The 14391-nt window shown below is 39.1% G+C and overlaps 1 protein-coding gene across 3 annotated transcripts; it reads left to right on the top strand.

Moving 5' to 3' along the window:
* The first annotated feature begins 8301 nt into the window (after positions 1 to 8301).
* CNEP1R1 (CTD nuclear envelope phosphatase 1 regulatory subunit 1) lies at positions 8302 to 14364 on the top strand. Of its 3 annotated transcripts, none has more exons than XR_002002194.2 (7): positions 8302 to 8405; positions 10577 to 10648; positions 11972 to 12045; positions 12376 to 12485; positions 12621 to 12675; positions 12932 to 13032; positions 14252 to 14364. XR_002002194.2 is itself a non-coding variant. In XM_015640086.2 (6 exons), the coding sequence occupies exons 1-6, from the start codon at positions 8381 to 8383 to the stop codon at positions 12971 to 12973; spliced, it is 378 nt and encodes a 125-aa protein (XP_015495572.1). In that variant the 5' UTR covers positions 8302 to 8380; the 3' UTR covers positions 12974 to 14220. The 3 variants fall into 3 exon arrangements, 1 of the variants encoding a protein (XP_015495572.1); XR_001523740.2 differs by lacking the exon at positions 14252 to 14364 and adding an exon at positions 13461 to 14220; XM_015640086.2 differs by lacking the exon at positions 14252 to 14364 and having other exon boundaries at positions 12932 to 14220.
* The last annotated feature ends 27 nt before the right edge of the window (positions 14365 to 14391 follow it).

The raw sequence follows: 14391 nt of genomic DNA, 5'->3' as shown, positions 1-14391 counted from the left end.
TAGGTCAAATTCTGTTACCCAGAAGTGCAATGAATCTGTGTTTAAAATTTAAATGGGTTGAAAGAAATTTAAGCTGCAGTTCTGAATGGAGAATATTTTAAGCGACATCCCTCAAACAACCTGAACTTTTTCTAGATAGAATAATGAAGTCTGATTACAGGGTTGTTCAAGAATACAAAACAGTCATTTAACTTCTTGGAGTGCAGGTGTGAGATCTGACTTATGTGAGGTATGTTATTTTCACCTCATGTTCAGGTTCTCCTAAGTGATTGCCTATAATTCTAGAATAACTCCTGAACTGAAAGTCTGTGTCACTGTTTCTCATTGCTGTGCTGTTGTCATCTTGTATGTACCAGAAGCCACAAGTACCAAGCCCAATGCTGAGCTGTGAGAAACCCACAGAACAACGTGTTCTTTGATCAAAAACACCTTCTACAAAAATGGGAAGTATCTGTGAGTATCTGTGAGAAGTATTTGTTACAGTAGGAAGCTGTAATATATATCAGAGGAAGATTTTTAGTTAATGATTCCTACTTGATCACATTTTAGTGCTAGAGTGAATAGCTATTAAAATTTCTATTTATAATCTGATTCTATCTCATCATCCTAGCATGCTGAGAAATATTCAGCTGAAAAGAATATTCTCTGTTATGAACTATTACAGTAACATTAATGTAATTTTGTTAGTAGCCTGTTTTTTTTCAGAAATACTGAAGATAGCACAAAAATTAAGACCAGCAATAGATATGTTCTGAGGATTGATGCTGAACATTAAGAATTTTACTGATAACTTGATTTTAGTCATTTAACCTGGAAGATTATACTTAGCAATGTGGAGAGAGGAAGGTCACAAATTCCATTTGTTTCACCAACAAAAATGCTTGTTAACACTGATCCTGAAATTATGAGTGGAATAGTAAATAGTCAAGGAAGAACTGATTTTTTATATATTGGAATACACCTACTTTTTTAAGCAGTTCTAAAAGTGTTTCATCTACATAATAAAGCCACATATTTGGTTTAAAACAACTGAAAACAAATTAATTTCTCAGTTTCACTATTTGCTTAAAAAAATTATAAGTCAATTTACAACCTGCTCCAATTATCCCACATGATTTTTGCATTTCAGACATATTAACCAACCCAGCTGAAGCAGGTGTAGTTTTCTATCTGCATTCCTGTGCCTAAACATTTCAGCAGATCACTAAACTGTAATAGTGGCAGAGAATTTCTAACTCTCATTTGAAGAGATTATGTACTGCTACACATGTGCAACACTCCATGAATCAAAATAAAGAATCTCTGGTGTAGTTCCAATCACATGACTATCAGAAGGAGGTATGTCAAATTCAGAAATCAGTGAGGAGGAAGGGAATTAAATATTGCAAAATATATTGCCTAGATGCAGAAATAAATTTTAAAATTAACTAGAAGTTTTAAGGTGATCCAGAAACATTAAATAGGCAGGATCTTCAAACATTATCTACACATTTGCAGGGTCATATTTCTGAACTGGGTTACACCTACCTACATAATTACCATCTCTGTAACAGAATTAGAAAAAAAAAAGCAAACAAATGAAAAAAACCCTTTAATAGAAACCTACTTTTCCTCCTTGCTGGTGGCAGCAATGACAGTCAGAAGGTGTCTCATTCTTTCTGCATCTGTTGGTAAAATTGCATATATAGTTTCTGTGTACAATCACCCCTGGTGTAGTCATCTGCAACCAACTGGAAAATCAATTAAGGAACAGCATAGACTGAAAAACTGTATTAGAACATCACCAAGTTTCACTACTTTACTGCTTAACAATACTGCTAAAAATTATAAAAACAGTTCCTTAAAGCAAGGGGTTCCCCTCCACACTTTTAATTTTCACTGAGGATATTTGTTAGATATGTAAAAAACGCATAAGAAATAATGGGTGGTTAAACTGGGCTGCAAACTTCTCAGAATCATTCTACTGAGAGAAGCCCATTTATCTATTCCAACCCACAAAGCGTTTCTTTTGTAGCATTCTCTCCTGAACTTTCTTCCATTTTGATGTTGGGACTCAAATATCATTCCAAGGGAAGGCAGTGTGTCTAGGAAAAGCCACCAGACTACAGCCAGACACTAAAGACTAACCAGGCACATTTTTCACCTGTATTACAAATACTTTCTTAAATAGGAATATTTTAATACCTTGTTGAACAAATACCCACAATAGACATACACCAATGTAGGAGACATCAGAAATGAGCTTGCTTGCCTATCTCCAACAGAAGATTTTTTGGGGATCTTCAAAATATACACACAGCAAACCACAGGCCAGAAGTACAAGCATATTTATACAGTTCTATTCAGGCAATATTTGCATAATGATTCTACATGACTACTTGGCTAAGCTACTATTATTATTAGATACTATTAAATATGATTATTTGCTTAAGATTCTCTCACCTTGATCTAAAGGTACAGTGCATTGTGGAAAGATTTCTACTAGAAAAGGTAAGAATATGAGTTGAGGTATATATTACCAGAAAATATTTTGAAAAGCTGGACTAATCCAAAGTGTTAAACAGATAAAATAAGCATATTTAAAATATTTTCATACTACATTTATTTTGTAAAGAATCCCATATCAATTAGAAGTGATGTACTATTTTTCCTTCACTACTCTTCATTAACAAACTCTAGGGAGATGTGAAAAGGTCAAATGTTGGAGAAGGATCACAACAGTCAAATTTCCTTCTTTAGGTTTGCCTAAATTACTGAATGCCTTATAACACACTTAGAGCAGCTCAGTCAGCTCCTCCTGACATTGCTTCAAAAAAACCTAAAGAAGTACACTGACATCACAACAGTTACAGCAAAAATTTGCAGCCACAGTGGGACATTTTAAGCCAAACTTTCTGCTTACACAAGATGCTTCTAAAGCTTTTGCTACATCCATTTTTCCCTTAAGTAAAGAGGTACTGAAAAGTGTACAGCAGCAAGTGCCTTCATTAAGCATCAGCAGCTAGAAGTGACTTTTGCATTAAGGGAATAGAAATTGAGCAGTAAAAGCAGCGCCTTTGCATTCCAGCTGGTCCTCAGAGACCAGAGGGACTGGATGTGACCAGCCTTGACTTCTGATTAGAATCAATTCAGCACTGTAGGGTTGGTCAGATTCAGTAAGAACTTCCATGATTACAGGTTCATAAACAGTACAGTTTATTGAAGCAACAAGAAAGCAGATTTAGGATTGACAGTTATAAGGCCATTAACAATGGATTTTGTTTTTTAAAGGTACTGATAACCTGAGTACAAATAAATATAAAGAATCTATTTAAATTCTCTACTTATCTAAAAACAGTGTTTTTTCTCAGAAGACGATTAACCAAAAACCTCAAGAGAAATTATCTCCCACTTCTCTGTATAGCTGCAATACTACAGAGAGAAAAGAAAAGGAAGTTTATTTAACAGAGGGATTGCCATATTTTTTCAGGATATGCCCTTTGGAAGCACGTATAGGATGGAGCCATGTGAGAAAAAGCTATGATCAGATTTGTATGCTTGTGGTTATTTTGTCTGTTTTTCATAAGAAGCCCTTATTAGGCTGGAAGGAATCCTTGTTCTGCAAAAGTAGTATCAACTTTAATCCTGCAGGTCAAGCAGATGACTGAACACAAACAGCCCTCACAGCAGCTGCAGTGAATAGGATCTCAGGCTGAACAAACAAATGCCCAAATGATGGCTGGAAACAACAAGAAATACAGCAAGAAATACAGGATATCCTGGCAAGCCAGCAGTGTACATGGCTCATCATTTCAAAAGCCAACAAACCTCCTACTCCCATGTCTGGCACAGAGCAGGCTGTGAGCAGAGCAGCTCAAACAAGTGATTAGATGCCAGCTTTCAGGAAGATGCCACAGGAATGCAGCTGTTTCAGCACCACAGCCTGTCCCACTGTGCTCTGCACCCATCACAGCTGCTGGGAACACCTAGGGTGACTCCACTCAGAGGTGGCAGCTGCCAGCCAGGCAGGGAGATGGGAACATTCCCATGGGGAGTGCCCAGGCACACAGGAACAGTGGCACCCATCACCTCCCAGGGTCTGCCTGCCCACAGCACAGATCCCACAGCGCTACCTCCAAAAGAAATGAAACAAATCCAGCTTCCAGTCTTGGCTTCTCTACATTGTTAGTAACAGTTTGGTTTTCCTATGAACATGTGTTGTTACAGTGTAAAGTCTTTGGCATAAATCTAAGATTTCAAAGAAAAACTCTTTGTTCTAAACACTTAACTTTCAACCTGAAAGTCAGTAAAAGAAGACGACAATGTTGCTCTATTACCAGGAGTGACATTTGAAGGAATGATTTTGCCTTGAAAACACGGCAAAATCAGATGAACACATCTGTTCCCTGACAGCTTTTAGAAAACCAAATACAATGTGTATTATACCCTCATATACATGGGGATTAAGAGGCTGAGAAGACTCTACTGGGGAATTAAATGAGAAGGACTAGAAAATGGAAGAGCTCAATACATATGGTTCAAGACTGAGCAAGAATCCATACCCTATTTTTAAAATGTAACAGAAAAGTGAACAAGAAGTTGAAGAGGAAGTTTCTTGTGCTATAGGTAAGTACTTTTGGCAGAAAATAAATCTCCTTGCATTCCAGTGGGCTCTCAGTTATCAGAGTGGCTGGGCCTAATTTCTGGGTAAAAGCCAATTCAGCACAGTAAGTAAATGCAGAGCCAGTTCAGCTCTGTTACTGCTGCTACAGTCCATACAACACAGCTCTGCAAGTTCAGTCACCTTTCATAAGAACTATCACAGTCTGATTCACAAAAAGCTAATTATTGAAGCAGCAAAGTGTAGGTTTTTGTTGGATTGTTGGCAGTGATTCGATTTCTTGCTCAGAAACTGATGTGCCTCTCATGTGACAGATGTGTAAAGAAGAACAATAAGCTAAATAAGGAATTAAGCTATCCTGAATAAAAGAAGCATCTTTGGTATCTATTTCTGGTTCTGTCTTCTGAAGCATTATATGGAATATGAGGATGAAGTTTTACAACACATGCTCTAAGTACCTACAATTATAAAAAAATCTCATTCCAGTTGCAGAAAAAGAGCAGGAGCACAAATTAGCTTCTCAGTCTACTAAAATTGAAATAATTTATAGCATCTCAAGCCAAAACTTATCATGTTCAGCAGAACAAGTTTCATACTACACTTCTAAGAAGTGAAAATTAATATTCTATTACACCAAGCCACACACACAAAATGCATATTTCTACAGTATATTTACACTGTGTAGAGATGAACCTCTGGACTTCATCCAGATGTCTAACAAAAGGCATTCTTTTTCTACAGAATATGCATATATTTGATGAAGCTCATCTTCCAGAATAAACTTTGAAATATTTTCTATAGGCCTACCACCAAAAAAAAAAAAAAAAAAAAGATACGGAGTTTTATAATCAGATTTTTTTGTTGTTGTTGTCTAAACAAAGGAGTTCTGAGTATGGATCCCCTTACAGAAAAACCCTAGCAGTACTGTAGATAAGTAAAAGACTTCTCAGGGAAAATGAGATAGAATGAAAAAAAAAAATGACAGTCTCCTGATAAGATTTAAGCTATAAGCTTCCAAAATCTACTCAAAAAATGAATAGAAAGCATGAAAACACTATCCTTGTATCACTAAATGCAAGTTAGGATTATATTCTTCAAACTTACTACAGTAAACAGATTTATAAAAATACAGGATTAGTAAATTCAAAAAGACTGAATATGTAAGAGCTTTAGACATTACCACAGTATCTCTGAAGTAACATGTTTCCTCAAGAGGGAGGGATTGTTCAGAGGAAAATGAGTAGGAGAAAGGATATGTAGACTAAAAAATGCAGAAGGCTGGAAAAGCAATCAAACTAAGAAACAAGTGACCCATCCTAATTATCTCTGATAGCAGATGCTGCCAACAGATGCTCTCACATTATGCTCCAAGTACAGCTGTGAGAACCAGAAATAGATACCAAAGATGCTAAACTCAGAAAGATGCATCCCTTGCACCTTGAGAAGAGATTCTTGAGACAGCACTCTAAACTGACAAAGCATGGTTCTTCCAACCACCTCTGCCTTGTGAAGCAATCCAAGTGTACATCGAGCCCTTTTGCTTTGGCTGGTAATTTTCAGGGTTCATAGGTGTTGGCAGGAAAAGATATCAAGGGTTATTAACAGATGCACTAACCCTAAGAAACAGTTTATTTAAGTCATAGCTGTAGTGTGATGACAGTTACATTGCCTTGCCTCATTTATCTTGGCTAGTCAACAGAGTTGTACAGTATGGCAGTAAAAGCTATTTGGGGGGGAAAGAAAAACCCAAAACATTTTTAACAGTCCACGAAGTTTTATATTAGAAACAATAAAGGAATTATAATTTAAGTATTTCAAGGGTTATAGCTCTTGGAATCTTTTTCCTGATGTAGGTTCAGCCTCTAAGTGCCACAAATCATTGAAATTTGAATAAAAACCAGCTTTATGATATCTGTATCTGTTCAGACATAAACCTAATAGATGGAGCAACATAAAAGACCAGAGGAGATCTGTTCATCAGCAGGCTTACATAAGGATAAATAGCTTAATGCAAACAACAACTTTCTGATTCTTTCAGGATGCTGGAAATCTCCCAGGACTATGCAGAGAACTCACTTTTTCAGAGCAGCTACCCAGTTTCCTGGGGTCTGATTAATTAAAGGTTCTAAAACCTGCAAGAGTACAGTTGTAGAAAGGAATAAAACATCTACTTTCCATACTCCAGTCTTTGATTCAGTGAAACTCCAGTGCTAACATCTGCTATAGTCTTTGTCAACAGTCAGAAAAAACACCATGGAGGTGTTCTGCCTTTCCACATGGCAGACATAATTACAACCACCACCAGTACCATGTTTCTTCTGGTTTTTACACTGGCAAAACTGATGTAAACTAACTAGACAAATCTATAATAAGCTGGACTCAAACACTCTTAAGAAAATAATAGGCCATCATTTACATTCAGTAAGCCATCACCAAAGTAAAAGTAATGTATGAATTTCTAGAATACACAATTTTTTGTAATTATTCTTAAACCAATGAGAACAAAATCACTATAAATCATATTTTCATGATTTTCTAAGTTCCTTTTAAGAAACAAGAGAAAAATAGCACCACATCACAACCCCGAGAGCACTGCAGCACCTCTGCTTTAAGCAACACAAAATTCTTACTGGACTACAAAATAAAATCCAGGCTCCAGTACCAGTTAGCTGAAAACAGATGGCAGTGCAGAGAGCCCGGGTCCCTGGAGAGCTCACTAATCGAGTCACTCAGTACCTCAGAAAGCTTTCATTTAGCAAACAGACCAGTTCAGTTCCCTCTGTAACCCAGCTGGGCTAGCAGCAGGCAGGGCTGTGGGATCCTGACGGCTGATCCCTCTATGTCCCACGGGACATTTACAACCGGCAAAGAAACCCAGCCTTTCAGCAGCCCTACTTTTGGATGGCCATTATTTCTGTTGTTGCCATCCAGCAGGCGATTGCTGCCGCTGGAGCCGGGCCTGGTCTGGCAGCACAGCAGGGACACGGCCAGTGCTGCTGTCCCTGCTACAGAGGCCATCCTCTGGTGCCACCGCTCCTGCAGCAGCAAGCCCAAGGCATGGGGGGAAAGGGCTGGTGTGTGTAAGCATCTCACACCCCTTCTAACAGAGATACAGGCCCCACACCCAGAGACACACCTCTTCGTGCCCATCGTCCTGCACAGAAACCCCGATGAATTGAAATTGTGTGTGTAGGATATTCGGCCTACTGCCTGTGCTTGTAGCCTGTAAGATCTCTGCCTGGCCCTACTGAGGAGATCCCAGGTCAGTTTTGCTGGAGCCATTTCAAAAGCATCCTTTAAATCTGTGCACTGCAATGGCTCTCACAAGCGCTGGGTGAGCAGCCTGGCCGTGCCGGAGCCCTGGCTGGTGAGTGCGAGTGGGAGGGTGTAGAAAAGCCCCGAATGAACAAGGGGACAGGCTGACCCTGGGCTGTCTTAAAGAAACATTATTGTAACTTCTTTTGTAGCTTTTATTTTCTGCCAAGACACGTATATTGACACAGCCATCTCAAGCCACTCGAGGATGTTAGGAGGCGAAAAAAAAGATAAAAACCCCGCGACGCTGCTGTTTAATGAATAAAGTTCAACCCAGCTGCTCGACAGCACCCCCTTTGCGGGCCGAGCCGCGCCCCTTCCCCGCCGGTAGCCAATGCGCGGCGCGCTTGCTGCGGGCGAGTAGCGCGGGGCGTTGTTGCGCGGCCGGGCCGGCGGGCGGTGCGCGGGGCCGCGGGGAACGGCCCGTGCTCGGTGCTCCGCCCGGTGCGCGCCGCTCCGCCCGCCATGAACTCCCTGGACCAGGCTGAGGGTGAGTGCGGCCGCTCGGAGCGAGCCCGGAGCTGCTTCTTCGGCGCGCCGGGAGCTGCCGGCTCTGCGCCCGGGCTGCCCGAGCGCGCCGCACCGTCCCTACGGAGCGGGACGAAGCGGCCGCGGGAGGCCTCGGCTCCCTCTGCACCGCGCTCCCGGCGCTCCTCCTCGGCCCAGACAGGCGAGCTAGGGCGGGGTTCCGGGGCCTCCTCGGCGTCCTGCGCTCGGGGCGGGCTGTGCTGCTCCCCGGCCGGCCCGGAGAGCAGGGCCCGCGGGAGGGCCTGTGCTGAGGGGCTGCTGCCTTCCCTGGGTGGAGGGACTGCCGCGGTTCCCTTTCCGTGCCGCTGCTCGGCTGTAGCTGATGAAAATCCTCCTGTGCTGTGCGAGCTCCTTGTCTGCTCACGGCTTTTTGCGTGAAACGCGTTTCTTACAGCTCTGGAGCCCCGCTAGGCGTTACACGGAGCCAGGACTCCTTTTGCATTTCAAGAACGCGACCTCAAATAGCCCCTTCTTGTCTGGGGACGCTTGGTGGCTTGGGTTACCAGTTCTTTGAAGTTACGGCTTACGGGATGTCAAAACCCTGAAAGGAGTTTTTATTGTCCAAAGACCGGGAGAGATTTTTGAAATGGACCAGTGTTTCAGAATTAGCAGGTGTTTTGTAGCTGGCACTAAGAAGTAGGCAATGTCGACAGAAACCGGCGTTGTCAGGGCTTTGTTGCTATGCTTGTGCAAGCTGAGGGTTTCCAGAAGTGTGCCCTGCTGGTCACAGCTGCCAAAGAGATCAACTCAGAGAAGGTTCTTAGAATGTGCATAGTTGAAAATAAGTTAGAATTTCAATTTTCTTTTTTCTGAAAAAGTTTTTTCATGTTTTGTTTTAGTGATGACTGCATTATGTGACTCTTTGCTTGAGAGCTTTGTTGTCAATAGCCTGTTTTTATGCCTTCAGGGTGCTGTTTCTCAAATAGCAGGTTTTCATGTGGTGCCTTGTGTTCCCCCTCTCACTTCAGTGACTAGTTGGAGGGGTTTGTGCTAGTCAGGGAGCAGTTAATTAGCTGTAATTGCCGGCAGTGGTTTAACTTCCCCAGAAGGGAAGTGGAGGACAGGCCATTAACTACCGTGTTCTTGGCAGTGTAATTAAGACTAGTTAGCCGTTCTGTGGCTGGAGTCAAGATACTGTAATCCTCCCCCATAAATTCACCTGCAAACCACTTAGGAATAAATCCACAGTGTAGAAAACTGCTTTCATAGTGGTCATAATAGATTTATTTTTCTAAGTTCATTCCTTAATTCCTTTATTGCAATATCTAATATAGCAATAGTTGGAAGTTCCACATTGATGCTGACAGAGACTTTAGCTGAAAGTTGAGTTGATCTAAATTAAAACTTAACTCCAGGTAGAATTCTAGCTTTAACTGGAGTGTTATCAAATATTGACCTTGTTGAAAAGAAGTGTAAATCTAACCTGGACTTAAGGTGGAACAGCTCCTTGGAGACAATTAGGAGTATCAACTGGGGATGGATTTAACACCAATTTCAGTGGAAAGAACATGGGACAATGTTTGCAATAAGAAGAAAGATGTATTTTTAAAAATAATGATTGGAGTGCGATTGTTGGAGTGATGTTTGCTGTGGGATTTTTTTGCATATGTGTGTTTATATATAACGTGGCACTCAAAGTTTCTACAAAACAAAGTTATCAAAGCCACATTGCTACAAATAATCCCTTGAAGAGTGGCAAATGGTCTTTTTTTTTAAATTGACATTATATTGATAGTAGAAGGTAATGGTTTCCTGAAATACTTAGTACTTCAAAATGTGATACTTTATTTTTTTTTTTGTTTGTTTTGAGAGGCAATTTAGGTTACTTACATCTAAGTCACTATTTCCAAAGATGTCTGAAATAGTGTGATTTCTCAGCGGCACTGATTTTTTTTTTAAAGTGGAAATGTTTTTTGCTTTTAGATTTACTCCACCATTTTACTTTTTACCTGAAGTTGAGTATAGCTACTGTGACTGGACTTTTATTGCATATAAAGGATCATTGCATTGGTTTTCTCTGCCTGTTTAAGGACTGGGTGTGCATGGGGGAAAAGTGAATTCTTTTAATCTTCTCTTTTAAAATATGACTAAATAGATGAAAATCTAATTATACTTGATATACGTCTTCCCCAGATCTCAAAGCTTTTGAAAGAAGACTTACTGAATACATTGCATGTTTGCAACCAGCTACAGGACGTTGGAGAAGTAAGTTTGATGTTCCAAGGAATAAATAGGATTCTGTCTTTCAAGCTTGTTAGATTTACCAGTGTGTATCCTTTATATAAGTTTGGCCAAAGAAAAATTATTTAGAATTGCTTTAAAATTTGTGGCATACATTCAAACACTCTACAACTAGTTAATAACAATAATAAACTAATATTTTAGCCAGAGTTAAAAAAAACTGAGGTTAAGATTGAATTGGCTGAAAGCTGAATTATTCTGGAAATATGTGAAACAAAAAGTTGTATTTGTTTCTGTTTTATTGGGTTTTTATGTTACTGAAGACTTATTCAAGACTTAGACTTCCCAGACAGTTGCTGTAGTTACTGAAACTAAATGTGGTCAGGTGAGATAGTCTCTATAAAACTGAAGGTGAAAAAGTTACAGCAGTGTGCCATAAAGGCAGCTTTGTTATAACAGGAAGGCTTGAAGGAGGGGATAAGGAAAAAAATTCCGCAGATACAGCTGCCAGCTTTGGGATCAGTGGTCTGTGATGGAAACAACTTTGTTTCATTTTGTTTTTGAGACTGTGCTGAAGTTTTCCTATTCAAAGAATACAGACTTTTTTTTAGAACATATAAAATAGTATCTTTTCTCCTGAGAGGTCAATTTTGAATGAAGGAACTGAAGGAATGACTACTTGGAAAGCAAAACCAAACCACCACCTCAAACTCCCTTCAGAGCAATCAGATATTTATATGTAGTTCTGCTGAGTTTACACACACCTACTTTAGGAATGCATTTGGGTTCCAAAATCGCTATTTTCTGTCAGCTATAATTTTTAAAAAAAAACCAAACTGGAAACTTTTAAGCATATTTAAATGAGGTTTGCATAACTAGTATTGTATTCAGTGGCTCATGTTTTTTCCCATATTGCTTATTTTGTAATTCACATAACAGAGAGACTTTCTATTTTAATTATAACGGGGTGTGTAATCAATGTTAACTTTTCTTCCTATTATCCTGAAAGGATTTATATGATGTAGAGAAGAAGCTCTATGCTTTTGATAGATCTTTTTCAACTTTCTTTTGAAAAGAGAACTTTGTCTCCTTCAAAGGACCAGGATGTTTTTACTTGACAGAATTTAGATTTTCAGATGTTCTGTCCAGGAAGTTTGTACATAATCCTTAGAGTTTCACATATTAGAAATTTCTTTGCATATTTTCATTTCTGCTTTCCAATTAGGAGCTTTTCCTCCCTCAGAAGTGAGAAAAGAAATAAATGTGTAAGAGTTGCTGCTGAAAAATAAATGTATTTAAATATGAGTGAGGTATACTGTTTGTGACTCTCATTCTTTTCTTCATCAGTGATTTTGATAGTGGTATCAGTCTGCACAGCAACTGGGGCTTGGAACTGGTTAATAGACCCAGAGACACAAAAGGTAAGGTCAGACTAATGCCAGATGTGCTGTGTTCCATAGCTTGGTGCTGCAGTCAGGTGGTATATTCAAAACTGAAAGGCTAAACACATTCTGCATGAAACTGGGAGGTGGTTTTTAGTTAAGCTATCAAACTGTCTGGGATTGTTGTGGAATGTGTCCTGGGACAAGGCCTGCCAAAATACTGTACCCTGAATGCTTATCTAAAGAATTGTTCACAAGTACTTGGACATGGCCAGGAGCAGTGTTTTATTTTTAGTTAAGCAGTCTAGGCAGTGACTTTCTGTGAGTTTTAGAAAGTATGCAGTTGGACTAATCTGATTTCTTTCCTAGGTATCATTTTTCACGTCACTTTGGAATCACCCATTTTTCACAATTAGCTGTATTACCCTAATAGGCTTGTTCTTTGCTGGAATACATAAAAGAGTGGTGGCACCATCAATGTATCCTTTGGTAATGTTTGTCACGTTAAAAGTGTAGTTGCTGCAGTTGTTGAAGCCTATGCTAATACTGCTTTTTTAGTTTTTGCTTACTGTGTGTACAAGTATTAGCTGCTTTCCTTGACACAATCCACACAGTATAGCAGCTCGATGTCGAACTGTTTTGGCAGAATATAATATGTCCTGTGATGATGTAAGTGTTAGTGCTTCATTGCCTAAACCTTGTTTGTTTAAAAAAAGGAAATAATTCAAAAAGGCACACAGTTTGTTTTTCTGAACAGCGCTTCTATATACCTCAGCAGATTTTGTGTGTCTGTAAAACCAGAATGTGGAATACTTAATATCATTTTGTGTGTTATTTTAAACTCTCCTTGTAACATTGAACTTGAAGTGTAATTGTTGGGTTCAACTTTCAGGGTTTAAACTTTATTTTGTTTTCTGTCTTGCAGACTGGAAAATTAATTTTGAAACCTAGGCCTCATGTTCAATAAGGGCTGTCTTCCTTCATTTTTTTCCACTGCCATGGAAACCAAAAATGACCTTTTTTAAGGTAGTATGACAGCAAAAAATCAAATGGGACTGGTTGTCACTGCCTGGGAGTAAAAGTCTTAACACAGTTGACAGTGAAAGTGTGCAATATTACTTTCTTGAATATTTATCCAAATTCTTTGTTATCACATTATCAGTGCTTTTGCTACTTCTGATTACCTCTTTTTCAGTATTAGTGTCACTTTTTTACTTCAGCTAGAACAGAACATACAGGTGAAGTATGTTAATCGGCAATGAAGTTGAACTTGAAAATGAAACCTCATTTGTGTTACGTGTCTCTGTAAGCTATTGTAAATAGCAGATTGATGCCAATGTTCAGGAAAAAAAAAGTAATATCTGGTGTATGGATTTTCTTGTTCTCATGAAGAGTATTTGAAAGGAACGTTTGCCATTCTCCTGATGTTTTATTAGCACACTTCCTCATTACAGCTGTCCTTGTCTCCTGGTCACTCTTTTTGGAACTGGTTTAAAGGCTCGCAGGAAGACTGACTGTGCTGGAGGAAACTGGTCTTACTGTTTAAGAACTTCGCAAATATATCAAGGATCACATTTGTCAAGTTGTGTATATATAGTGCACCAGCCACTTTCCTTGTGGTCATACGTAGTTCCTTGTTTGATCTGGTTCAAAACACTTATTTTAAGATTTTAATTTTTTTAAAATTGTCTTAAATATGCTTGTATCTTCCCAATTGTAAGGTTGTACTGTATATAAATCCACCCGATTGTTCTGAGTGGATTTTTATGCTGTGATAGTCAGAATATGAAACTCGTGTTGCAAATGTGTAACTTCTGATTTGGTGAAGAAAATCTAAAGAGTGCCACAATAAAATAACAAAATTTGTTATTCAGAGTGTTAACAACAAGGTGTGGATGATATATGCATAAAGTGTATTGAATAGCTAAAGTCAGACTGTCAAGTTTTAAGAGTTTAAGTTGTTCAAGGTGCCTTTTTAAATGTTTTGAACTCTTTAAATTGACTCTAACTGCAAAGCTCTTGCAACTTCAGTAACCCCTACTACAGGGTAGACTGGCTTTTAAAGGCAGCCTATTGATGTAACTTTGTCAGTTGAAACTTTAAGAATTGTCTTCTGGATTTTTTTTCCAGTAAGTCTTCTGCCCATCCATTATTTTTAACTGCTGTATATTTTGTAGGTAAATGTGTATAAAATAAAATCTTTGTATAAACAGGTGTTATCTTCTTTTGTACTGTGCAAATACAGATCTCCACTGAACACAGAAGAACTTCAGAAAATTTATAGCTGCACTCTGTAACTTTCATACCGGACCAACATTTCCTGTATTTGATGTGGTTCTTATAATCTAAGATACTGACACCAGAGAGGAAACCCCTTCCAGGTTT

Source organism: Parus major, chromosome 11, assembly GCF_001522545.3.
Source record: "Parus major isolate Abel chromosome 11, Parus_major1.1, whole genome shotgun sequence".
NCBI classification, from domain to species: Eukaryota; Metazoa; Chordata; class Aves; order Passeriformes; family Paridae; genus Parus; species Parus major.
The sequence above is the reverse complement of the archived record's forward strand: the minus strand, read 5'-3'. Positions and strand labels throughout refer to the sequence as shown.

Excerpts from the sequence above, each read along its gene's own strand:
- CNEP1R1 (XM_015640086.2), top strand. The coding sequence starts at position 8,381 with ATGAACTCCCTGGACCAGGCTGAGG. Across the intron at positions 12,046-12,375 it reads TAGACCCAGAGACACAAAAG|GTATCATTTTTCACGTCACT; the intron begins GTAAGGTCAGAC and ends TTTCTTTCCTAG. Across the intron at positions 12,486-12,620 it reads AGAGTGGTGGCACCATCAAT|TATAGCAGCTCGATGTCGAA; the intron begins GTATCCTTTGGT and ends CAATCCACACAG.